Below are 26865 nucleotides of genomic sequence, written 5' to 3' on the forward strand. Positions count from 1 at the left end.
ATATCTGGATTGTGATAACCAAGTAAGCTCTTGAATTCCCTCCCTGAGCCTTTTCATTTCTCTCTCCTTCTTTAAGAGGATCCTTAAAATATACCGAGTCATGCTCGAATTACTTTGCTACAAAAGGCACGTTTAGTCCTGACCACTCCCTGCCTGCCCTTTTTATAGTGAAACCCAGTTTATAGGACTTTGCCTTTTAGAACCACAAACACTGGGCTGATGAACAAAGAAGCCAAAAGTTTTTTCATCAGCTTAGTTCTTGGTTGCAGTTCAAGCATGCGGTGTTACCGCATCTGGACGGGGCTTAATGATACAATATCTTGCTTCACAAGTGCCCAATATATATGCTGCTGATCTGTAACCATCCCCTCACCTACATCCCTACCTGTGACCCACCCCCACTCCTCCCGATATTCACATTTTCCATTACAAGTGTCTAGCACAGAATACTGTAGACATATTAGTGTGTTGGAGAGGTGGGGCTTCTGAGTTAAGCAATGACTCAAATTACAGGAATGTTGTGGATTGGAGTCAACAGAGTACAATGAAATAAGGTATGGTGTTAGGTTCATCTTGTGCGTCCTAGTCTAAAAACAAAATTTTATTTGTTTTTTTAATTTCAAGTTTTGTGTTATATGATGATATATTTGCAATAGTCTTTCTCACAGTCTAATTTTCAGGAAGAGTTGCTCCCGTTGATGTGTAGGCCAACCTGCCTCTTTCCCACTGACTGTTCTCCTAGTTTTATAAACTAGGCCGCAGCTGCTGCTTGTTCTCAGCACTGAAATGTCAGAAGTATTATCTGTCATCATGTGCACAGGCCCTCTTATGGTAACATTGTATAATCCTTCCAAAACATAGCTGAGGCCTGGTACAGGTCAGATTCTTTAATGTCACTTAAAATACTTAAAAATAGCACAGGCAACAACTTAAAGCTGAGGTGACGTTTCCTTATTTTCTCTATTTCCAACAGGGTAAGCTAACAAACCTTATTGATTCATTTGAACAAATCTATTTATTGTGATCTGGAATAAGTGTTTCCTATTTGCTTTACTAGACTACAGTTTAAAATATAAGCTTGACCTATAGAGAGAGACATATATCTTTATATCTTTAAGTGAAAGCACATAGATTACAGATTTAAAATAACAACAATTAACATTTGCATGGCAGTCCTCACTTAAATATCTAATTGTTTAATCAACAAGGCGATTGAACTTTGAATGAGGCAGGGGAAGATAAGTGGCACAAAAAGAGAATCGTTTTTGATGATTTTTGAAGGGGCAGAGCTGATGAGGTTAAGTGCTTTTGTTAGAGAGTTTCAGAGATTAGGGAATATGGTTGAAAACATGGCCTGCGATGCTGAAATGACAAGGAACTCAAAGTACTTAGGCAAGGAACTCAAAGTTAGCATGCAGATACAGCAGGCAATTGGGGAGGCAAATGGCGTGTTGACCTTTTTTCAAGGGGATTGGAGTACAGAAATAAAGAAGTCTTGTTACAATTGTACAGAGCTTTGGTGAGACCACATCTAGAATAGTGTGTGGAGTTTTGCTCTCCATATCTAAGGAAAGATATACTTGCATTGGAGTCAATATAGCGAAGGTTCACTAAATTGGTCCCTGGGATGAGAGGGTTGCTCTATGATGAGAGGCTGAGTAAACTGGGCCTATATTCTCTGGAGTTTTGAAGAATGGGAGGTGATTTCATTGAAACATAAAAGATTCTGAAGTGTCTGGATAGGGTAAACACTGAGAAGTTGTTTCTGCTAGCCCGGGAATCTAGAACACGGGAACACAGTCTCAGGATTAGGGGGTGATCATTTAGGACTGAGCTGAAGAGAAACTTCTTTGCTCAAAGGGCTGTGAATCTTTGAAATTCTCTACCCCAGAGGGTTGTGAATGCTCCATCGTTGACTATATTTAAGGCTGGGATAGACAGATTTTTGTGTCTCAGGGAATCAAGGGATATGGGGAATGGGCAGGAAAGTAGAATTGAAGCCCAAGATCAGTCTTGATCGTATTGAGTGGCGGAGCAGGCTGGATGGGTTGTGTGGCCTATTCCTGCTCCTATTTCTTGTATTCTTGTGGGTGGATCAACTAAAGTGGGTCTAATGACCTTCCTCATCTGTAATTATTGTGTTTAGGAGAGGTAGGAGTCTGGGCTGTCTGCTGGGTACTGCTCTATTTTCTGTGGCCTGTGTTCTCTAATGTTTAGAGGACAGAAATTTGGAAATTTTTAAATTGATTTTAAATGAGTTGCTGGTGATCTCACCATTCAACTTAATGCATTGCTTGTGTTCTGTATCTTTGTACAACAATAATTTATATTTACAAAGCACTGTTAATGTAATGAAATGCCCCAAGGCGCTTCATAGGAGCATTACAAAACAAGATATGACACTGAGCCACTTAGGGAGATATTAGGTCAATTGACCAAAAGCTTGGTCAAAGGTTTGAAGGAGTGCCTTAAAGGAGGAAAACGAGGGAGCGAGGTGTAGGGAGTGAATTCGGAGTTTAGGGCCCAGGCAACTGAAGGCACAGCCACTAATGGTGTAGTGATTATAAGTGGGAATGCACAAGATGCCAGAATTAGGGGAATGCATATATCTCAGAGGGCTGTGTGGCTGAAGGAGATTACAGAGATAGGGAGGGGCAAGGCTGTGGAGAAGGAATTTGAAATCAGGGATGAGAATCTTTAAATCAAGACGTTGCTTGACTGGGAGCTAATGTAAGTGAGCAGGCACAGGGGTGATAGGTGAGTGGGACTTGGCACGAGTTAAGACATAGCAGCAGGGCTTCAATGACCTCAAGTTTATGGAGGGTAGAATGCAGGAGACCAGAAAGGACTGTGTTGGAACAGTCAAGCCTAGAATGAATGAAGGCATGAATGAGAGTTTCAGCAGGGCGTTGAAGTCAGGCGAAGTCACGAAGATGAAAATAGGCAGTCTTAGGCATGAATATGAAGTTGGAAGCTCATCTTGAAATCAGGTGGCTTAGTCTCAGACTATTGCCAGGGAGAGGGATGGAGAAAGTAGCTAGGGAACAGAATTTGGAGTGGGGACCAACAACAATAGCTTCAGTCTTCCCAACATTTAACAATAAATATAAACAACAAACAGGGTGTTTGGAAGGAGTTTCCCAAGTTTGACTCCCTACTCATTGTATTAGCTTTGGTATAATGCAGCTTTGTATTTTTTTTGCTGAAGCAGACTTTTTTTGGACTCTTTGGACTGATTTGACATTCTTGCATTGGAATGGCAGAGAGTTGTCAGGACTCATTCTCTGAAATGAATTAGCTTGCTGGATGTGTGGAGAGGCTGGGAATTTGTGTTCACATGGGGAAATGGTTGGCTCATGAACTAGAGGTTGACAGATTCACAGTTGGAGCATTTATAGCTCCAGTACAAAAGCTTTTGATACAGGTCAGGCGCGGTTGCTTCAGAAAGTAGTAGTCTAGGAGCACTGAAATAAAAACAAAGTTCTGGAAAAACTCAACAGGTCTTGCAGCAGCTGTGGAGTTAGAAAGCAAAGTTAACATTTCAAGTCCAATATGACTCTTCTTCGGAACAGTTCCAATGGAGTGCCAATCACACAGACTGCTTTGTCCCGGTTGGTGTCGAGCTTCTTGAGTACTGTTGGAGCTGCACTCATCCAGGCAAGTGGAAAATATTCCATCACATTCCTGACTTGTGCCTTGTAAGTGGTGGACAGGGTTTGGTGAGTTAGGAGGTGAGATAATCAATGCAGAATTCCCAGCTTCTGACCTACTCTTGTAGCCACAGTATATATATGGCTGGTCCAGTTCAGTTTCTGGTCAATGGTAACCCCCGGTATGTTGATAGTGGGCAATTCAGTGATGATAATGCCATTGAATGTCAAGGGGAGGTGGTTAGATTTTCTCTTGCTGGAGATATTCATTGCCTGGCACTCGTGTGGCACAAATATTACTTGCCACTTGTCAGCCCAAGCCTGAATATTGTCCAGGTCTTGCTGCATATGGCATACAGTCTCTGAAGAGTCATGAATGGTGCTGAACATGGTGCAATCATCAGCGAACATCACCACTTCTGTCCATGTGATGGAGAAAAGCTCATTGATGAAGCAGCTAAAGATGGTTAGGCCTAGGACACTACCCTAAGGAACTTCTGCAGTGATGTCCTCCATTGAAAGGATTGACCTCCAACACCCACAAGGTGCTAGGTATGACTCTAACCAGTGGAGAGTTTCCCCTGATTCCCATTGACTCCAGTTTTGTTACGGCTCCTTGATGCCACGCTCGGTCAAATGCGGCCTTGATGTCAAGGGCAGTCACTTTCACCTCACCTCTTGAGCTCAGCTCTTTTGCCAATGTTTGGACTAAGACTGCAATGAGGTCAGGAGCTGAGTGGCCTGGTGGAACACAAATTGAGCGTCAGTGAGTAGGTTATTGCTGAGTATGTGCCACCTGATAGCACTGTTGATGACCCCTTCCATCACTTTTCTGATGATCGAGAGTAGACTGTTGGGGTAGTAATTGGTTGGTTTGGATCTGTCCTGCTTTTTGCATACAGGACATATCTGAGCAATTTTCCACATTGCCAGGTAGATGCTAGTGTTGTAGTTGTACTTGAACAGCTTAGCTAGGGGCGTGGCAAGTTCTGGAGCACAAGTCTTCAATACTATTGCCAGAATATTGTCAGGGCCCATAGCCTTTGCAGTATCCAGTGCCTTCAGCCGTTTCTTGATATCATGTGGAGTGAATCGAATTGGCTGGAGACTGGCATCTGTGATGCTGGGGAACTCAAGAGGAGGCCAAGATGGATCATCCACTTGGCACTTCTGGCTGAAGATTGTTGCAAATGCTTCAGCCTTATCTTTTGCACTGATGTGCTGGGCTCCCCCATCATTGAGGATGGGGCTATTTGTGGAGCCTCCTCCTCTAGTAAGTTGTTTAATTGTCCACCACCATTCACAACTGGATGTGGCAGGACTGCGGATAATAGATCTGAGCCGTTGGTTGTGGGAGTGCTTAGCTCTGTCTATCACTTGCTGCTTCCACTGTTTGACATGCAAGTAGTCCTTTTTTTAAAATTCATTCATGGGATGTGGGCATTGCTGGCTAGGCCAACATTTATTGCCCATCCCTAATTGCCCTCATTCAGAGGGCATTTTTTAAAAGAATCAACCACATTGCTGTGGGTCTGGAGTCACATGTAGGTCAGACCAGGTAAGTTCTGGCGGCATATTTCCTTCCCTAAAGGGCATTAGTGAACCAGATGGGTTTTTACAACAATCGGCAATGGTTTCATGGTCATCATTAGACTTTTAACTCCAGATTTTAAAAAATATTTTATTGAATTCAAATTTTACCATGCTGTGGTGGGATTCCAAACCAGGTCCCCAGAGCATTATACTGGGTCTCTGAAATACTAGGCCAGTGACAATACCACTATGCCACTGCCTCCCCTGATTTGTAGCGTCACCAGGTTGACACTACGTTTTAAGTATGCCCTGGTGCTGCATCTGGCATGCCCTCCTGCACTCTTTTTTGAACCAGGGTTGATCCCCTGGCTTGTTAGTAATGGTAGACTGGGGGCTATGCAGGGCCATGAGGTTACAGATTGTGGTTGAATACAATTCTGCTTCTGCTTATGATGGCCTACTGCATGGATGCCCAGTTTGGAGTTGCTAGATCTGTTCTAAATCTATCCCAATTAGCATGGTGGTAGTGCCACACAACATGATGCAGGGTCCTCAGTGTAAAGGTGGAACTTCGTCTCCACAAGGCGGTCACTCCTACAAATACTTTCATGGACAGATGATTCTGCAACAGTTTGATTGGTGATGTCGCGGTCAAGTAGATTTTTTCCATTAATGGTTCCCTCCCTACCTGCTGGAGACCAGTATAGCAGCAATGTCCTCTAGGTGCTGGTATCATTGGCAGAGAGACTGAGGAGCCACTGTCCACAACAGGGTTGCCCTGAGAGGAGCCTCCATATGTGGTAGGTAACCATTCCTCCTCCCTTGTAAGGCACATTTGTAGCTCCCCCCTAACTTGAGATGGATGAGGATCTGGTGGAGACTCCAGGCATTTCATCCCCTTCTCACCTGCCACTACTGCCTTGGGCTCATGGACAAACTAATGGCATGCAGGTATGAGTATATCTTTGGCATCTACTGATTGGTCTGTTGGACCTGACTCGCCATGAGGTCACCAAAGTCTCATTGGAAGAGGCAATGTGGCAGATGAGAGGGAAATGGCAACACTTCTGGCATGGATGGACTGCTCTACTGTCCAAGCCTGGGTATGCATACCCTCTAAAATCTCAGCAGATCTTTATGCACCTCATGTAGGACTCCCAGCATCTGCCACCTCACGGATGACTCCAGAAACACATCATCAGCCTGGGGCTCAGCATGGACCTGCCCTGCCACAGTCCTCTCACTGTCAATGAGCCCAGCTGTCACAGTTTCTGGTAACTGTTCAGACATGTGTGTGGTGCTTGTACCAGGTTGTAAGCCTGAATCTACTCATTAACGCATACCCACTGAAGCGAAAGTATCTGCGGTGGTGGAAGGTGCAGGGGAATGATGTGACGCTGCACCATATGAGGTCCCTTCCTCCTGCTCATTAGAGGTGAATGGATGTCCAGCAGAGATGGCAGCTCTCTGCTCTTGTGATTGACCCACGAGATGGAACAGAATGATCAGCGCTTTTTGCTTCTCCTGACAGGAGCCCACAGAGTCTGTTGCAGCTCACGTCATTGTCTATACATTGAAGGATACATGAACATCATCACTCAGGCTCACCTGAGGCTTCCCTTGTGCCTGGTGATTAGGCAACTCACCCTCCTGCAACTGCACATCAACCTCACTGTCCTCAATGGAGTGGTCACCCTGATACCCTACCAGCTCTGGAGCCTCCTCCTCTATGGAATTCAGGATGGTAATGATTGGGTCTCTGCCACTGGTCCAGGCCCTCTCCCTGGCATTCCATACCCTCTTCTCCTGCGGGAACAGAGAAGAACAATGTTAGTGACAGGATTGCAAACACACCTAATCACTTTGCACACTGCTGCTGTGTCAGTGGCCAATGGTATGGATGTGGCATTGAGCCACTCTGAAGCCACTGTGTAAACAGTCATTTGGTAGTACAGAACTTGGTGGTACAGAGGTGTTGCCATGAAGAATGCACCAGGGAACAGTTAACCTCCAAGCTTTGTTTAAACTCAAACCAGGCAGGTTGACTTGATTGGTCAAGGCATTGCCATGGGGAATGAACCAGGGAATGGCTGCTGTCCCCAAAGCTTTTGTTTAGTTGAAAAAGGCGCAATGTGTGGACATGCTCCTTCTGCCTGCAAAGGACAGGGCCCTGTGTGTGAATATACGTAGCTTCTAGCACTTGTAAGTGAACCACACTGTGAGGTGTAATCTGAGGTAGACGGGGCACTTTTCAGGACTGAAAGTGGTGGTCTTAGGCTCATTCATGCGTTTGCGCAATATACAGTGAGCAATGATCTGATTAGGGTAGCCATTATCCTGCAGGATGGCTTTAGAAACATAGAAACATAGAAAATAGGAGCAGGAGTAGGTCATTCGGCCCTTCGAGCCTGCTCCGCATTCAATATGATCATGGCTGATCCTCTATCTCAAAGCCGTACTCCCGCACTCTCCCCATACCTCTTGACACCTTTAGAGTCCAGAAATCTATTTCCTTCTTAAATATATTCAGTGACGGCCTCCACAACCTTCTGTGTTAGAGAATTCCACTCCATTCTCCACCCTCTGAGTGAAGAGGTTTCTCCTCATCTCAGTCCTAAATGGTCTAGCCCATATCCTGAGACTGTGAGCCCTTGTTCTAGACCCCCCAGCCAGAGGAAACATCATCCCTGCATCCAGTCTGTCCATCCCTTTCAGAATTTTATAGGTTTCAATGAGATCTCTCATTCTTCTAAACTCCAGTGAATGCAGGCCTAGTCAGCCCAATCTCTCCTGATATGACAGTCCTGCCATCCTAGGAATCATTCTGGTGAACCTTCGCTGCACTCCCTCCATGGCAGGTATATCCTTTCTTAGGTAAGGGGACAAAAACTGTACCAACGCTCCGGGTGTGGTCTCACCAAGGCCCTGTACAACTGCAGTAAGACATCCTTGCTCCTGTACTCAAGTCCTCTTGCAATGAAGGCCAACAAACCATTTGCCTTCCTAACTGCCTACTACAGCTGCATGCTTGCTTTCAGTGATTGGTGTAAAAGGACACCCAGGTCCCTTTATACATCAACACCTCCCAATCTATCACCATTTAAATAATTCTCTGCCATTCTGTTTTTCCTACCGAAGTGGATAACTTCACACTTATCCACATCATACTGCATCTGCCATGTATTTGCCCACTCACTCAACATGTCTAAATTGCCTTGAAGCCTCTTTACACCCTCCTCATCGTTTATACTCCCACCAAGTTTCGCTTTGTCAGCAAATTTGCAAATATTACATTTGGTTCCCTCATCCAAATCATTAATATATATTGTGAATAGCTGGGGCCCAAGCACTGGTCCCTACGATACCACACAAGTCACTGCCTGCCACTCCAAAAAAGACCCATTTATTCCTACTCTCAGTTTCTTGTCTCCTGTCCAATTCTCAATCCATGCCAATATATTACCCCCAATCACATGTGTTTTAATTTTACACGCTAACCTCTTATGTGGGACTTTATGATGCGCCCTATTTCATCATCAAGTTTGCATGGTGAGCAAATGGCTCGGAGCCTATTTATAAGTTTGCCAATAAGGCCAATCTTATAGCGCATGGAACTATAAGAATCCCAAAATGTATATTGATCAGTGAAGGTAGGCTTGTGGTAGATAGTAGTAGAGAATCCATTGGCAGATTTCTCAACTAACACGTTGAGGAAAGGCAGCTAATTTGACTGCTCCATTTCAAAGGTGAATTTGAGTGCAGAATGTAGCCCATTAAGGTGAATAAAGAAATTCTTACATGCAGCTGCAGATTCAAATATAACAAGCATATCATCTACGTATCAGAAATATGCAACGGGTAGGAGATTAGGTTTAATTCCATCGAAAATGCGTTTCTCATGGGAATTGACAAATTGTTGTTCCCTTTACAATTGGTATTCTTGTGGATCGGTCCTGATGAGTCCAATACGAAAAGCTTCGACAGCATGTCTCTTGTTTCTGCTTTGTGTAGTTCAGCAGTGCCAGATGCACACTCCTTGACAGAACTGCAGCAGCCAAACCTTTCCAAGGAGATGCTGCAATTTCCATCCACTGGCACCGACATGCTGAACACTCCACCCTGATCTGCCTCACCCTCACACTTTCTGGTTGTTGCTCCCCAAAGGGAACCAAGGTATGATGCTCACCCTTGTGGAGCAGACAGATCATTGAAAGGCTTGCAACACTGCAGCCAGGTTCTCCGGATGACCCCATACTGCTGACCTCCTTTGCGACCTCCATCCAGGCTTGCTTGGTAAATTGCTGGGGAAGATTTCTGCCACGCTTGTGTATTCTGCAGGGAACATGCATGGATTCTTCACTGAACCATGAGGCCACCGGGGATCTTGTGCTGCCATAGTCATAAGCACTTTCTCCTGTGGCTTTCTGCTGATTATGCTGCAGAGGTCACTGTATCTGGATGCTGGTTGGGTCAATGGTGGCTGGAGGGGTCACTGGTAGCTGGGTGCTGGATGGATCACTGGTAACTGGAGGGGTCACTGGTAGCTGGATGCTGGAGGGGTCACTGGTAGCTGGATGCTAGTGGGGTCGCTGGCAGCTGGATGCTGGAGGGGTCACTGGATGCTGGAGGGGTCACTGATAGGTTGATGCTGGAAGGGTCACGTATGGCTGGTAGGGTCACTGGTAGCTGGATACCGGAAGCGTCACTGGTAGCTGGATACTAGAGGGGTCAGTGGTAGTTGGATGCTGGAGGGGTCATTGGTAGCTGGAGCAGTCAGTGGTAGGAGGATGTTGGAGGGTCACTGGTAGCTGGATACTGGAGGTGTCCCTGTTAGAAGGATACTGGAGGGGTCACTGCTAGCTGCACCGGTCACTTGTAGCTGGATGCTGGAGAGGTCATTGGTAGCTAGAGTGGTCAATGGTAGGAGGATGGTGGAGTGATCACTGGCAGCTGGGTGGTGGAGGGGTCACTGTTAGCTGGATACTAAATGGGTCACTGGTAGCCGGAGTGGTCAGTGGTAGGAGGATGCTGGAGGGATCACTGGTAGCTCGATATGGAGGGGTCACTGGCCGCAGGATGGTGGAAGGGTCACTGGCAGCTGGATAGCGGAGGGGTTGTTGGGAGCTGGATGATTGCTGCCTCAGCCTTCAGAGGATGGTTGCTGGGTGGACTGCTGAAGCAAAGACCATTTACATCAGGACTCAGTTGCTGATAGTCCTTTAAACACGGCTCAGGCACTTTCATCCATTCAATTGACAGGGTTGCCGCCCACCTCAAAGCCTGTCTCTGGCCATTGAATGGTTGGCCACCACAACTGCTTGCTGTTAATTGGTTGGCTGGTACAGGATTTCTACAGTAACGGGAGTCGGAGCGGGAGGGCCTTTGCCACCCATTTCCAGTTCCCCCTTCCATTTCCCGCCAGGTCGTGCAGAATCCCGATCCATGTTTCCATGGTTCCAACCTCTTGTGCCTCACCTCCTCCTTCATCTTTGGTGACCATGCCTTCAGTCAGCTAGTTTGCAGGGTCTAGAATTTTCTTCACCCCTGTCTCTCCTCCTTAACATCAGCTTTGTCCAAGCTTTGGTCCTCCTTTCTAATCTCTCTTCAATGGCCCGGCATTCATTTTCTTCCTGCTGCTGTGAAGCAGCTTGGGATACTCTACATGAAAGGGGTTATATAAATGCAAGTTATTGTTGAAAAGGATAGGTTTTGCAGAGTAGTCAGAAGATAGAAGAGAGTATTGAAGTCAGATTCGTGATCAAAAAGACAAAGTGCTGAACATTTAAAAATAATCAAATTAAGGTAAATAAAAAGAGTACTAAAACAGTAGTAAGATTTGTGATAAAAACGGAAAATGTTGAAAATACTCAGCAGGATTGACAGCATATATGGGGAGAGACACAGAGTTAACATTTTGGGTCAGTGAACTTTCCTAGAACTCCAATTCTGATGAAACATTGGGACTGAATTTTTAGGTTGGGGGTGGGTAATGTGAGTCAGAATGATATGATTTCCAAGTCACCAACCCACCACGGGGGGGCGGGGGGAGAAATGAAAATAATGCATGATATTCATGGGGGAAACCCCTTAATTGACACGGAGACAGGCTCACAGTCCAATTAGCCACTATGGGGGTGGGAACAGAGATGGGACTTCTGATGTGTGGGTCCAATTTAAACAGACCAAACTAGCCATTTCTGTGGCTGCAGTTTAATTCAATCTGCTGTCGTTTGTAAGATGTCTCAGCGTAGAGCTGGAAGCTTGGAACGCAGGGAATGGCTGCCCTTGTTTCTCTGATGCAGATCTTGAGGCTATGTTAGAGTTGTGAGGGAGAAGAGGGAGGTCCTCTTCTTGCAGGGTGGCTGGAGGACACCACCACACAAACAAAACAGGCCTCACAGGACATTGCTGCTACTTTGAGAGGCAGAAGTGTCACCCAGAGATCTTGGATCCACTGCTGTAAATTGTTCAGTACGCTCTGATATAGTGGGTGCCATCCCCAACCCTCAGGATAGGTCCTGGGTATTCACCCTTCAGCAGACACACCACCTGAGGAGCCCGAGGCTGCATGCTGCTGCAGGACATAGCAAGCCTCAGAACTGTAAAGGTTTCTGTTGTCCAAGGCTAGTGTTCTTGTTCATTTCTCTTGTTTCCCACAGGTGCAAACATAAATCTACAGAGAACCTCCTCCTCCCAGGCAGCAAGCCAAGAAGAGCATCAAAAAACAGAAGAAGCACTTTCACATCTTACAAGAACACCATCCACAAGTGCTGATACTTTCACCTTGGTGGGTCCTTGTGCATGGTTACAGTGTGTGTCACTGGGTGAGGAGCATGGCACTCGTGTGCAGGAGGAGGTGCCAGAGGCAGAGCACATAAGAAATAGGAGCAAGAGATTACCATACAGCCCCTTGAACCTGATCCTTAGCCTCCACATCACTTTCCCCATATCCCTTGATCCCCAAAGAAACCAAAAATGTGTTTATCTCAGCCTCAGAGGAGGGAGGGCAGACACAGCCCTGCTCAGCCAGGCACAGATACAGGGCCTCAGGAGACACAAGAAAGGAGGCTGTACCTAGATCATCAGCCTATGTGTTCCCACATGTCAGAGTTCCCTGAGATAGTGCAGGGTTATGGGCTGAGTCCATCCAGCTCATGTGCAGCACAATGGCTCAAAGCTTTGAGTGCATGAGCTCCTTCTTAGAGTGGCCAACTTCATGAGGAGCGATATGTGCTAGCACACTGTTTGGATGCAGGAGCAGTGCATTGGCATACACAGGATAACATGCTACACATGTACAGCCTGTAGTGGTCAGTGATGATCGTGGCGCAGAGATATTTGGAGTGGATGCCAGGTTGCGCTCCATCTGCTGTCGCCCACCAGGCATCTGGTGTGCCTGCCAACGGCTGAGGAAGTCACCTAGGAGGATGCGGGTGCCACCTCTTACAGGGCACCATCATCATCTTTGGCGTCCTTGGCCCCTATCACAGCTGGAGGATGTCTTGCATTAATGCCACTGCAGCAACATACACCCACAAGCATCTCCATGATAAGGACAACCGCCACATGCACCTCAGCTGCAAGCAGTGTCAACGAAACAAGAAATTGTAATAATTTTCTTCTGTTAATAACCCTGACATGTTTCTTATTTACTGGAAGACAGGCTATTGGAGGTTTGTAAATATGGTAATTGGAGCAAGAGCCAGAGTGACTGCAAGAGTCTAAAACCAACAGTAAGAAGTGGTTTTGATATGTTAATGGACCAAGAGGAACTTCAGAGTTTTACATAAAGCAATAACAGGAGTAATTTTGAATTGTGTTGTTTTAGTTCAAAGGGGGATGCGGGTTGTAAAAGGTGTAAGTAAGGTTAAGATAGGGTAAGTTTATTTTTTTTTAAAAAACCGAGGAGCTAAAGTAAAGTACAGTCTAACCAAATAAGATAAAAGTAAAATACTGCGGATGCTGGAAATCTGAAAGAAAAACAGAAAAATGCTGGAAAAACTCAGCAGGTCTGACAGCATCTGTGGAGAGAAAAACAGAGTTGACATTTTGTGTCCATATGATCCTTCTTCAGAGCTAGAGAGAAGTAGAAATGTGATGAAATTTATACTGCTTGAGGTGGGTGGAGCAGGTGATGCAGGAAAGAGGGCCAGTGATAGGTGGGGGCAAAGAAGAGATTGACAAAGGTGTCATGAACAAAAGGACAAAGAGAGTGTTAATGGTGGTGGTAAGGACCAAAAAGGTGCTGATAGTGGCATAAAGATAAGAAAGCAGAAGGTGAAAATAACAGAACAGGGGTAAACACTCTTGGCTAAGAAAGGTGCTGATAATGGCATAAAGTTAAGAAAGCAGAGTGCTTACCCCTGTTCTGCTATTATCACATTCTGCTTTCTTACTTTTATGCCACTATCAGCCCCTTGTTTAGCCCTTAACACCACCATTAACAGTCCCTTTGTCTTTTTGTTCATGACATCTGTGTCAATCTCTCCTTTGCCCCCACCTATCACTGGCCTTTTATCCTGATTCACCTGCTCTACCCACTTTAAGCAGTATAAATTTCATCACATTTCTACTTCTCTGTAGCTCTGAAGAAGGGTCATATGGACTCGAAACGTCAACTCTGTTTTTCTCTCCCCAGATGCTGTCAGACGTACAGTCTAGTCAAGTCTGGGAAGAAAGCATTTCTGAAGAGACTGGTTAAGACAATAGAGAGATCAAAGGGAAGGAATGCATTTAAGGAAATACTGAAGCCATGTGAGGGGGTAGCTGCTTAGATCTCCCAGAAGACAGCAGGGTAGCTGGTCAGATCTTCCAGAAGACAGTGTAACAATGCCAGAGCTGAAGACCCAGTTGCCATCAGCCTCTGAGGACATCCCAAGGGAAAAAGGCACTGTGTGATAAAAAAATTACTGGAATTCTATAGATTTTAAAAACTACAAGGATAGTTGCAGAACAGAAAGGGGGAAGGTTAGTTCTGAAGGTAGTTAAGTTAAGACCTTGTGGAATTGTTTTAAAGTACTGTTTTCTGTGTGAAGCCATTCTTGTGTTTAAGTGTACTTGTGTTTTTTTCTCTATTTTCTTTTAATAAATGTTTATTCCACTATAAAATCATCACAAGTGTTTGGGGACATCATTTCCTGATTTCAGAACCTCCCCTCTTACTATGCAAATTGCAAAAAACGTTTTGGCAGCCGTTTCAAGTTTCTCTTTGGGATTTGGCAGCTCGGCATTTACCATCAGCCATGCCATAACAGCAGAGACAAATGAGCAAGCTGCCTCCACATTATCTGAGGCCAGAAGGGGAGCACTGGGTAGAAGTGGCTGAAAGTGGAGGCCACCGCAATGCATGGAGCACTGAGTGGGTCATTGTGGTGTCTTTTTACTGCCTCTAAACATTAAGTCCCTTTCATTGCACATAATAAATATTGACACTTTAAGCCGCATATCTGAAACTCCTTTTATTGCTGACTTGACAAGAAAGGTGGTATATAGTGGTGAAGAAGATCCATGTTGAGGGCAAAGCTTCTGGGCAGATGTGAATCCTTCATTGTCGGTAGGTGTTTAGATGTTCCAGGCTGTGCCTTGAATAGATGTGTCAGCACAGGGACCTCAAACTGACATTCTTTGCATGCCCTTCATTTTGGGTCAGAGTTGCTCAGCTAAAACGTTCCTGAATCAAAACATTTCTGACATTCATGGCATCCTGAAGAGAGCTTTATGCCCTGTGCCATGCCTGGCCACCTCTTGTGCAGCCAGTGCACTTCGGTCTTCTGCATCCTTCCCCTTTGCCAGCTCTTTCTCCTCCTCTCCCATGTCCTGCTCCTTTTCTTCCTCTGATGAGCTGTGCCCTTTCCAGGCTTCACTGTTCTCAAGGTCCCTCACTGGAGGACTATGTTATGGAGAAATGCAACAGACCGCCACAATGAGCAAGACCCTTGCAGAGGAGGATTGGAGGGCACTATCTGATTGGTTTAGGCAATGGGATCTATGAACATCTGCCTAGACAGTCGCAGCCTCCTGTGACGCTGGTTCTCGGTCATCACCTGGTAGCTCCTTCACTGGTAGATCCTATATGAAAGGTCTGGCCTTCCTGCACTTTGTTCTTTTTCTCTGCCTTCCTGATGTCTGTGACTCCACTCTTCCTGCAGAGAGTGTTGCTTCTCAGCACCACTGTGCCCCAAACCTGAGAGGCATGCCCCATTGCTAGCTGCTGCCTTTCTTCTGGTCAGCTGGTTATCCAATTGTCCTTGGCAACTTTGCCTTCTGCACTTTGCCTCCATGATGCCAGGTGAGCAACAATCCTGTGCAGTGCTTGAGTGCTGACTGCCTACTCTGCCAGACATCTGCGCAGCATCAAGGGAACCTGTCTCCCATGGCCAGGCCCACTCTGTATCGTTGAAACTTTGATGGGTCCCTTGTAATTCTCTGGAGTGGCCCTGACTGGTTCTGCAGTCTGTGCCACTTCCTTCACCCGGACAGCATGTAGCCTGTGAAACTCTCAACAATGCCTGTTAACAAGCGCTTAATGAGTTCTCTAAGTACCTTAATTGGCCTTAATGAGACATGTTGCAGGGTCGCAATCCCACCCTGCCACCCCCCCCCCCCCCCCCCAAGCCCCCCACACCCTGGTGAACATAGCCAGTGGGAAACCAACATGCTAGCCTGTGCTGGTATTTTCAAGCCATCTGTCTCCATTCCTGCCCTTGATCAGGGCCAAAAATTCATCCTTATTAACTCTGTTTCACTGTCCACAGATGCAGTCTGACCTGCTGAGTATTTCTAGAATTTTCTGTTTTATTTCAGATTTGCAGCATCTGCCACATTTTGCTTTACGTTAGTGGTATTGTGAGTCACTTGAGAGTGGTGTGTGTACATGAGCTAGTGAATGCGTTCTGTTTATAGTGTGTACATATAAAAACATAAATAAATGTTTTTAATAATACCCATTGATTCTTTGGGCACCTTAACTGTCTAGGTTCATGGTTACAGTCATCTCTGAGCAATAGCAATTGAATAGTGAAACAAGGTATAATTTAACTTTTCTAGAGAACCAAAAGTTCAAAACCAGACATTAAAAATGTTAGAAATAAAAACATTAAATACTGGAAACACTCAGCAGGTCAAGCAGCATTTGTGGAGAGAGAAACAAAGTTAATATTTCAGCTTGACGGATCAGTGTCACTAGTTTACAAAGACTGAATACATTGAATTTTGCCCTTATGTTTTAACAAATTAATTTCTAGGATTCGTTCATTTGCTGTGAAATCTAAAATGGAAAACTACTGGTTTGGCCACTTAGTATAAGGGAGCTCCTTTACTTTACAATCTGTGCCACTGGTTTACTGCCACTGAATGGACTAAATTCCATAAACAATGCCCAAAAAATGGTAGGTGGTGGATGTCTGAAACAATAATTGACTGAATGGTCCAGCTTGCACTCGCAGCGAGCGTGAGAGAGATTCAAATTTCAAAATTATGACACCCGGCCCTAATCTGACTCCAACACCACCACTTCGAGTGATATCAGAGATGGTTAACAGAGGCAGGGGACCAAGCTTCTCTCGAGAGGCGAGCCCATTATTTAAGCGTGTTAATGAGGCTACATTCTTCAAATTTTAAAAACTTTTGTGATTTAACGGCTGCAGGCCGAGTTTTCATGGCTTGGGGAAGCTGGAGAAAAGTGAGAAGGCTGGAACCAGCAGGTAATTGCCTTTCCGGGCACTGTTTGTGGGCCAGGAGGAGCAGGAGTGCTCCCACCCCAGACCCTCAAGCAAACCTTCTTCCCAATCTGCACTCCACTCTCCCCTCAGCCCACACTCAGATCTCCCTCCAATTCAACTCCAGTCTCCTCCCACACCTGCAATCTCTCCTCCTCTCTGCTCCGTAGCAGCTTTGATGCATAACAGAGAGTCAGCTTCTCAATCTATAGCTAGCTGCCAGCCAGGATACAAAAGGAAACATTCAAAGGAGGTCCTGCTGTTAATTTAGCAGGATATTCAAGTAACCTGCACTTTCTGGTTTCCACGCTGCAAAGATTTTCGCCCCTCCACTCTCCCCCCACAGCCTCATAAACATCAGGACCCTAGACTCAGAAAGTCAAAGAAAAGTGGTGAGATGTGCTTAATGTGCCAAACTGGGAATGGCAGTTGACATAGGAAGAGCAGTTCAAAAATTACAGAACGAGTTACATGAAATAACTATGTGGGCAAAAACAAAAACATCTTGCATTTACATAGCATCTTTCATGACTTCAGGGCATCCCAAAGCATTTCGCAGTCAATGAAGAACTTTTAATGTGCAGTCACTGCTGTAATGTAGGAAAAGCAGCAGCCAACTTGTGCACAGCAAGTTTTCACAAACAGAAGTGTGGTAATGACCAGTTAATCATTTTTTGTGATGCTGATTGAGGAATAAATATTAAAGAAAGAGTCTTAAAGCTCAGACGGTAACCTCCCTGCCTCTGAGCCAGAATGCTCTGGGTTCAAGTCCCACTCCAGGATTTGTTGGGCATGGAAGAACCCAGCCACTGGTCCAGGTAAGTCAGTGTGTATTTGTGCTGGTCCCCAGCCTAGCTAAATGGGGAGGGTTAGTGGCAGGGAGGGCATCTGGCTGTAAAACCAACTTCCAAATCCAAACATGATGGTTGATATAGATGGAGAAGGGTGATCAACTAGCACTGTGGTGACCTCATGTAATGTGGGACAGCTGATTGAAGGACAAATATTGACCATGATACCAAGGATAGTTCTCCTGCTCTTCAAAATTCAAAATAGTGCCATGGAACCTTTTGCTTGAAAGAGCAGGCAGGGCCTGCTCAGTAGCTCATCTGAACCATCTGACAATGCAGCATTCCTACAGTACTACTCTGGATTGTAGGTAATATTTTGTGCTTGAGTCCTGGACTTGAACCCACAACATTCTGACTCAGAGCTGTTGAATGGCAGATGAAATTAAGTGCAAACAAATGCAAAGTAATGCAGATGAGTTGGAATGATAGTACATATGTATTCCATGAATGGTGTTTAATTAAGTAAGAATAAAAAGGAAAGAGTTCTAGAAATCTTAGTAAACTTGTTATGACATGGCAGATGATGTGTGTTGTCTCAGGGAGATTGGTGACTGTTTAAAAAACCTCAAAAATAGAAAAATAAAAAAATTATTAACATGTCCCCCTCATGTGACAATGTCACACGAGATGGGGCATGCTAATAAATATGACATAAAGTTTATTGAAGATTTTTAAAATGGACATGAAACCTCATCCCACCAGTGGATGAGGTTTCATGTTTTTTCTACTGCCTGCCGGGGCTCTTGGCTTGCCCGCCAGCTTTAAGGTTGGACGGGCAGGGCCTTTAATTGGGTTAATTATCCTGTCAATGGCCTCAATTGGCTAAGTTCCTTCATCTAGATCATTAATGTACAAAGTGAAAAGTTGTGGTCCCAACACTGACCCCTGCAGAACTCCACTAGTTACGAGTCGGTAGCTGGGGAACCGAAATTTGGAATGGGGACTGAAAACAATGACTTCAGTCTTCCCAATATTTAATTGGAAGAAATTTCTGCTCATCCTGTATTGGATGTTGGATAAGTCTGACAATTTAAAGATAGTGGAGGGGTCAAAGAGATGGTGGTGAGATACAGCTGGGTGTCATCAGCAGGCATATGGAAAGTGATGTGTTTTTAACTGTGAAAGAGAGGCAGGCAACCAGGGAGATCGCCCTGGGATCTGCATAAATATCTGTGAATTGCTGTCTTTCCCAGGCAGAGGAGCAGGTCCACATGAGATGGTCCTCTGGCATTGCTCACACCCTTGCTGTCTCCGTCTGTCGTGGGTGCCCAAAGATCAGAAGTGTTGGGTTGAACTGTAGCCAAAGGTTATGGAGCAGCCACTTCCAAGTAATGCATCCTCTTATACTCCATATCGATATAGAATGATTACAACACGGGAAGCCATTTGGCCTATCATATCTGTGCCAGCTCTCTACAAGAGTAACTCAGCTATTCCCCACTTCCTGCAGACCTGTAAATATTTTCTGTTCAGCTAATTAACTAATTCCCTCTTGAAAGCCTTGCCTCCACCACACTCAGGCAGTGCACTCAAAATCCTAACTGCTTGCCCCGTAAAAAATGCTTTACCTCCTGTCGCCACTGGTTCTTTTGCCAGTTACCTAAATCGGTGTTCTCTGGTTCTCCAAATGGGAACAGATGTGCAGTATTAATTAAAAACCAAAAATGCTGGAAATACTCATCGTTCTTCATCAGAATTCTAATGAAAAGTCATTGCCCTGAAACGTTTCTTTTTCCATACATGCATCCTGACCAGCTGACTATTAATCGCATTTTTTGTTTTCATTTCAGATTTCCGGCATCCACAATATTTTTTATTAGATATTAAGTAGATTCAGATTCAGGTTGCAGAAACTGAAAGCTGCCTGGGTCCACCTGTTTTGCACTGGGTTTCACTGCCACCATGTATCACTGTGGGTTTGCAACAAGAGAGAGCAGGCAGTGCACGCTGGGAATTGTGGTCTTCCCTTTGCAGGAGCGGGGCGAGCGACCAAAGGGAAAGACTGCATTTCCCAGCAGGCGTCGCGGGGGCTCGATCTGTCCCGGATGGCGCGGCCCATCATGCAGCGCGAGCAAGAAGACCGTCTCTAACCCGCCATTTTGAGGCTAATCGGAGCGGTTTCTACAGCCTTGCAGCATCCGAGGAGAATCCACATTTAAGGGGGCCCATCATGCCCGGGAACTTACAGGAAGGCTTCGGTTGCGTCGTGACCAATCGGTTCGACCAACTATTTGACGATGAATCCGATCCGTTCGAGATTTTAAAAGAGGCTGAAATCAAGAAAGACAAGAAGGAGAAAGACAACAAGACGGCTGCGTCCAAACAGCAGCCCAAGAAAGAATCTCAGAAGGACAGGAAGGTGCCCGTAACATCCAGCGACACTAAATCAGAGTCCCAGGCTCCTGTGACCTTGAGAAAAGAAGGTATTGGCACCTCTGCGGTATCGCTCTTATTGCATGCATTAATCGAAAGGGGGTGGGGTATTGGAGGAATGTGTTGAGGTTGTTTTAATTTTATAGCCAAATGTCAGCCAACATCGTGTTTGGGAATCGTGAAAGACCGACCCTTTCCTGCAAGGTTTCCGAGCACTTTCCCTGCACACCGAGTTAGGCTTCTCCCTTCGGGCTGGGCCTTTGCCTGTGAGTGGGGGGTAGGGATTGTCCCTGCAAATCCGCGTGTTTTACCATCACCCTCAAACTGTTGTTCTAATGCATAACACTGAGGAAGGTTTGCTTTAATACCCACAGCCCTTTCACGTGTTGCGATATTTTGAGGGACCAGGCCTTTGTTTTTAAAAATGTAACTTGTTTAGAGCAATTTAGTGCTGTGCTATTAGTTTCCTTCGTCACTCATGGCAGAGCAACAGGCTTGGAAGGTGGCATTAGAGGAGTGATCACTGGATGTGAGACCTCTTCTCCACATCTCCCAACTTCACGGCTTTTTTCTCGCCGACGTTAAATCGACACTTTTACTTCCTGTGTACTAAACTAACTTGTCTTAAATCAGACTTTTAAATGAGTAATGTGCAGGTGAAGACTGTGAGGAGTTTGTAGATGAAACCTACTTTGCACGCTAGTTTGCAAACCAGAAAAAGCACGTGTGTGGGGTGCGGAGGTTTGACCGGTTCCATTTGGGCAGAATGAGCATTTGGGTGTTGCCCAAAACCTTGCACATGTTGACGTACTATTTTTTGGTTCAAAATATAATTAAACGTTACTTTTAAAGTAGAGACTTCAGTATAATGGCCTCCATCTTGTGCCTCAGCGACCATGTTTTCTACTCGAGCTTTTAGTGTGCTTTATTTTGATGTTTGCAATGTTCTTTAGTGGAACTTCGAAGTTCCAGCCTTTCTATGTCAGAATGCACATGCCTTCAATCTTAAGCTGTCCCACAATAACTCAGGTTTTTAAAATTATACTTTAAATTAATGTTTGGAAACATGATGCGTTAATCATATGAAATCTGCCATCTAGTATAATGCACAGTGCAGTGTCAGCGCTAATTTTGTGACATGTGTTTATTAGATTGTAGAGATCTCAATTTTTAACATAGTTATGGCTAAGCATTCATTGTGTTTATTGATGCATTATGCTCTTGTTAGGTCATTTTAGGTTTTTGTACATGAACTGGTGCAAAGGATCATTGAGCCCGAGTTGCATAGTTTTTTATAGATAAATTTGTACAGAAATCAGAAAACTGATTTTAAACTTTTCTGTGAGGGCCACTTGTCTCGAATTGTACTAGACTATAGCTACCTATATGGAAATCATGCTTTCTGACAAAAAAATGTCGCACAGGAACAGAAACAATGTAAAATACAAGTGGACACCTGATGGAGCTCTCACTTGCCCTTGTAAATCCCTTTTTCTAGAGTCCAGGGGCCTTGGTTTGATAACTGATGAAGAGGAGCTCTTAAATGTTACAGTGGGAGTTTACTTCAAATTATTAATGTTCTATTTGATATATTTTTGCTATGCATTAACAAGGTTTTCGGGCTTTATTTCTGGATTGGACTTTTAATGCTTAAATGTGGATTTCAGAATCTTTTTCTAGCAGTGTGAAGAATTCATCAAATGTGCAAGGATATTCACTGTTGAATTTTGCACTTCTGGTCTTTGCAAATACACATACTTTTTTTAATGTGTATACTTTTTTTTAGTTAAATCCCTAACTGCATATTGCCCCTTTATTTGGTTGCTTTGGGCCTCAACTCTGCACATCTGTTGTGACACTTGGTGCCTTCAAGAGGTAAGACTTGAAACAATAGTATCTACCGTGTAACTTGCATCTGGTGCTGCAGTTGGCCCTTGAAGACCAGGCACTTCAATCTGAAATTGAATTTCTTACTTGCTGGTTTGTTCCATTTGAATTTGGTGGGCCCGTAGGTTTTGAAAAGTTGGTGCTTTGCACTGTTAACTCTGGTGACTAAGTCCTATTTCGGAACACAGATGTGAAACTTGGTATTTATGTGAATTAATTAAAAATTTAAATGTGGCCTCAAAGTTCCATACTACATGGTTTTTGATCAAAGATGACTTGGGACATCTGCAAGTAGGTTATGGCAAATGCAAACCTCTTTATCTACGGATCCTGGAGGTCATTGAGCTTCCATTTCAGTTTGTCATATGTACTCCAAGTTTTTCTGTTCGAGGAGTTTCTCTAAGAATTTTTTTAGTACATTTTACATTCTTTGGTTGATCTTGTGTGCTTCCCAGCCATTGAATGGTTTTTGAAATGTTGTAACTGTTTTGTAGGCAGATGTGAACAACAATGTCCCACATTTAGCAATGAGATATGTGACCAATTCACCTGATTTGATGGTTATAGTAAAGGAATAAATTCTCACACTTTGAATAGCAGCTTGAGATTTTTTCATCCATTTGAGCAGGTAAGATGGATTTTTCATCCATTGAAAGATGACACTGCTAACAACGCCACACTCCCTCGATAAAGCACTGTCAGAATTGAGGATATGTGGGGATTGAATTGATGGTCTTCTGACATGGACAAGAGTGGCACTATTGGGCCAAATTGCTATGTCTTAATTTTGAAATAATTGCCGATAAAAGTTGGAAGGCTAGGCATGTCAATAATTTGGCACTCTTCTGTAGATAGAGATGAAAAGCCCTGATCACTAAAAATAGTTGTCATATGGGTTCTTGGTATCTGGCCAATATTAATTCTTGTAATTTTGCTTCAAACCTCTGAATACCTGTGCCTGCATTTATAATGAATCTGTTCTGAACCTGAGGGTAGCTGGTTAGCCCCTTTAAACATTGGGCATCTCTTAAATTTAACCATGTTCACTTGTGTGCTTTGCCTCTACTACTCGATGATTGCTGTGTAGCTAGCGGCGCAATAAAATGGACCTGCCATTTTATAACTCACGTGAGTCGCAAGTTTAACATATGAATCGGTATAATTTATTATTTTATACTGTTGTAACCAACAGTACCTGTAAATATCAAAATGTGAGTTAGTCTAACTTAATAGACATGGAAATTCTTGAGTGCACATGGAGATTCTTGAGTAGAGCATGGAAAATAAATGTATTCCTGAAAGCTGCATGCTCATGGATTTTGGTTGTTTTAAAAAAAACTTGAGCTCATTTATATTTGGGAACCAGTTCCTGATACGTAGGAGCTGCAGCTGAAAATGCTCTCACTTTGGCGCTTGGTTTTATTTTGGTTTTATTTACCTGCAACTTTGCCACTTACTTTGGAAGTGGCAGATTATACCTGAACATGGCCAATTGAGTTTGTTGGTTCCCATCATCAAATAGTGACACAGAGGATCAGGCCTTTCACTGCACCAGTGTTCTTATCTGAAGGATAAGAGACTAGTTCAATTGTTGGCTGAGTGTAACCCTATTAGATAATAGAGTTACATTGTAGTTATTGCCATCAACTCTCAATTTGTGGTGGTTTAGGAAAACCATTTTTAAATATTCTTGGTGTCAATTTAACTACTTCAGATATAGACACTTGTGGCACAAAGCATTTGAATGTGTTGCCTCAAAGCAAACATTTTTTTGAGTAGCTTGGAGTTGAGTAAACAAAAGTAGATAACTTTCTTTGAAATTCCTAGAAGGCATAACTCAGTCCAATGCTTTGCAAAATTTATAATTTTACTTTGTTACATAGGTTTCACTGTCAGGAAGTACACGTTCACTTAGTTGTCAAAGTAGAAAAATTCTATTTTTGTGCAAGGTGAAGTGGTTACATCTGAATCCCTTGAATGCTTATCCTGTACGGGCTAGAATTGGAAGTTGACCTAAATATTAATTGACAAAATGGGTTTGAATTTGCTTTTGAATCTGAACTGTATATTCCGAACTAGTGACAGGCTTTATTTATACTGTGCTTGTGGCAGCATTTATCCCTAGTCAGCCAATTGCTGGTTCAAGCCCTATGCAAGAAGCAAAGCACAAGGCCAATGCTTCAGTCTATTACTGAGGCGTGCTGTGTTTTTGGAACTGTCCATTTTGAGACTGTAACCAGAAAAGCAGGAAATTGCCTTAACCAACCATGTCAAATCAGATTACTTTGGTCATTTAGCTTTTGCTATTTGTTAAACCATGCTGTGAGCATATTTGCTGTGATGTTTGCCTGCACAACAGTTGCAACACCTTAGAAGGTAATCCTGAAGGCCTTTGGGGCACCTGAGGATATGAAAGGCTCAATATAAATGCAAGTTCATTACTACTTCAGTATTCATTTAAACATAAGTTAACCCACTTAGTGGAACTTTATTTTGGTGCATTGCAATTCCTAGTAGGCAACTGAAGAAAAGGAAAATTACTGGTTTTTGAAGAAATGTAAAGTGCAGTTCTCTATTTTAAACTCCAATTTAAAATTGTCAGAGGGTGTTACAGGTGGTTGCTTCTGTCCTGAAAACAATTGAAATCTGATTGTATTTCATACTTGGAAATGACGGTTTGTCTTGTCATCAAATGGTATAAATTACTTTGGCTGTAGTTATAACATATATATTTCTCTTTGCATTTGCAAACTTATATTTTAGGTGTCAGAAGGGTTGGCAGAAAGCCTGAGCAGCAGCAATCTCAAGGTGAGGGGAAGCCCGGTGAGAGGAGGCCAGACAGAAGACCACCACCTCGCGAACGGCGCTTTGATAGACCTGTTGAAGAAAAAGCTGATGGGGGCGAATTCTCTTCTGAAAAGTATGTGCGAAACGTCCATAAGATGGTCCAATGTGGTTTATAATGGGGAAATTATTAATGCTACAGGCTGAATCTTCTATAGAGTATTGTCAAACCAATTTAACTGGATATGCTTCTGCATGCCTTGAGTGGTTAATGTTCACTTATTTATTTGCACCAGTGTACATGAGTATTGGATTCCTTGCCCGGCTGAGTGAAAATTGTTCAGGTTTTCAACTTGTGCTGTTTCTTAAAAAGAAACTTAAAAATTTGTCAAATCTATGATCCACTTGATGAGACAGTTAGTTACTGTGTTTTTGTTTTGTTACATTTCCTTCCCTAAAGCTGCTGGAGACATGCAGTATTCATTGTAAACTGTAACAATGTTGGATCTTTCAGACTTCCAAAAAAGTGAATCAATGGTGTCTGGCCAGTTCAGAAGAATAGATGTAAATATGGCCTAATGTAAGAGGGCATGCAGCAATGATTCACAAACATTTAAGATTGAAGGACCCCTATTCAAATGGTTTAGTAATCCCAGACCCTCATCTAAATTATAGTATATAATCATAACATGCAAGTGTTACACATAGTGTTTTAATAATGCTGTTAATAAAACAGGCCTCTGCTTCTCACTGCAGAGTCCATTTATCGTCTTGATATTTGACATTGACACTCAAATCTTTAGTAGGGATTGCATTAGTTTTCCTACCAACAATGTTAAGCTGACCAGTCTACACTTCGCCTTCTCTTAAATATAGAAAGTACTTTCAGTAAGGACACCCTTTACATTTTCTCCATTGCTGCCATAGCAGAAAATTATATTTCACAAGTATGTTGTTGGAAAAGGTAGCAGCAGTTCCATTGCTTCTTTTACCAATTCTGGGTGCTCCGCAGCAACAGATGACCAAAACTGGAAACGTTTGTCCCTGAAACTTAATTGCCAGTAAGTGCTCAATGAACATTTTCACCAGCCCCCAAATCTACTGACATAGGATTTCTGACATTTTGAGGAACGATATTTAAAACCTTTAATTACCATAAGACGAAGAAAGCAGTACCCAAGGTGGACTGTGATCAAAAATATTAAAAGTAGTAGCTGAGATTTAATGAGATACACAAATCTAGCATGGCCAGACCTGCACTGCGGATGTGAAAACAGAAGCTCGTGTGTGTGTGTGGGCAATTCAAAAATAAACCTTTTGTGGACAGTATTCGAAAACAGCACTAGGATACCTGCTCCTATAACTTGTCTGGCCTTGGAGTGAAGTAGCATGGTAGACATTACGTTGAATGATGAAATGAGCAGTGAGATTTGTGCATTTAAAATAAGAAAGGGACGTATTGAATAAACTAATCAAACTCAGGATAAGGCTTCTGGTCTGGATGGCTTACATTCATGTATTTTGAAAGAATCTAGGGAAGCGTTAGCAGAGGCATTACTCTCATATTTAATTCGTTGGAAAAAGGTGTAGTGCCAGAAGACTGATAGCTAATGTACTTCCTATATTTAAGAAAGGAGAAGTGTAGCAGTGTCAGCTTAACACTGGTAGTAGGAAAGCTAATGCAATCCCTACTAAAGAGAATGGAAGAACATCTAGAAACTGGAAATAGCAGTATGGATTTCAAAACCGGAAATCTTGCTTGACAAACTTACTGATTTTTTTTTGGGCGGGTAACTGAGTAGACAATGGTAAGTAGGTGTAATTTATCTGGATTTTCAAAAGGACCGCAATAAGTGTTTAATAGACTAATGAATAAGGTTGGAGAAATGGCAGAATGGAATGCTAGCTAGCTTCAAGACAATAAGTAGAGGTGGGAGTATAGGGTAGCAATTCAGAGTAGCAGCAGGTGAGAAGTGGTGTTCCACAAGGACCAGTGCTGTTCACAATTTACATTTGGACTTTGGAATCAAAAATGCTATTTCTAAATTTGGGGCTGACACCAAATTGGAA

At 43.6% G+C, this 26865-nt stretch overlaps 1 protein-coding gene and 1 long non-coding RNA gene across 3 annotated transcripts in view; both read left to right on the forward strand.

Annotated features, from left to right (window-relative positions):
- Positions 1-374: 374 nt before the first annotated feature.
- LOC144692433 (uncharacterized) lies at positions 375-14271 on the forward strand. The gene is made up of 3 exons (XR_013579321.1): positions 375-554; positions 11843-11970; positions 13822-14271. It is a non-coding gene; the product is annotated as an uncharacterized LOC144692433 (long non-coding RNA).
- Positions 14272-19636: 5365 nt separating this feature from the next.
- LOC144692432 (SERPINE1 mRNA-binding protein 1-like) overlaps positions 19637-26865 on the forward strand; it is a 39728-nt gene continuing 32499 nt past the window's right edge. Inside the window, exons 1-2 of one of the 2 annotated variants that reach the window (XM_078561274.1) lie at positions 19637-20174; positions 24775-24931. In XM_078561274.1, coding sequence (XP_078417400.1) covers positions 19922-20174; positions 24775-24931 — 410 coding nt within the window. In that variant the 5' untranslated portion in view covers positions 19637-19921. The remainder of the gene's footprint in view (positions 20175-24774; positions 24932-26865) is intronic. The other variant, XM_078561276.1, reaches the window with a different exon arrangement.

Source organism: Cetorhinus maximus, chromosome 17 (assembly GCF_964194155.1).
Source record: "Cetorhinus maximus chromosome 17, sCetMax3.hap1.1, whole genome shotgun sequence".
Lineage (NCBI taxonomy): Eukaryota > Metazoa > Chordata > Chondrichthyes > Lamniformes > Cetorhinidae > Cetorhinus > Cetorhinus maximus.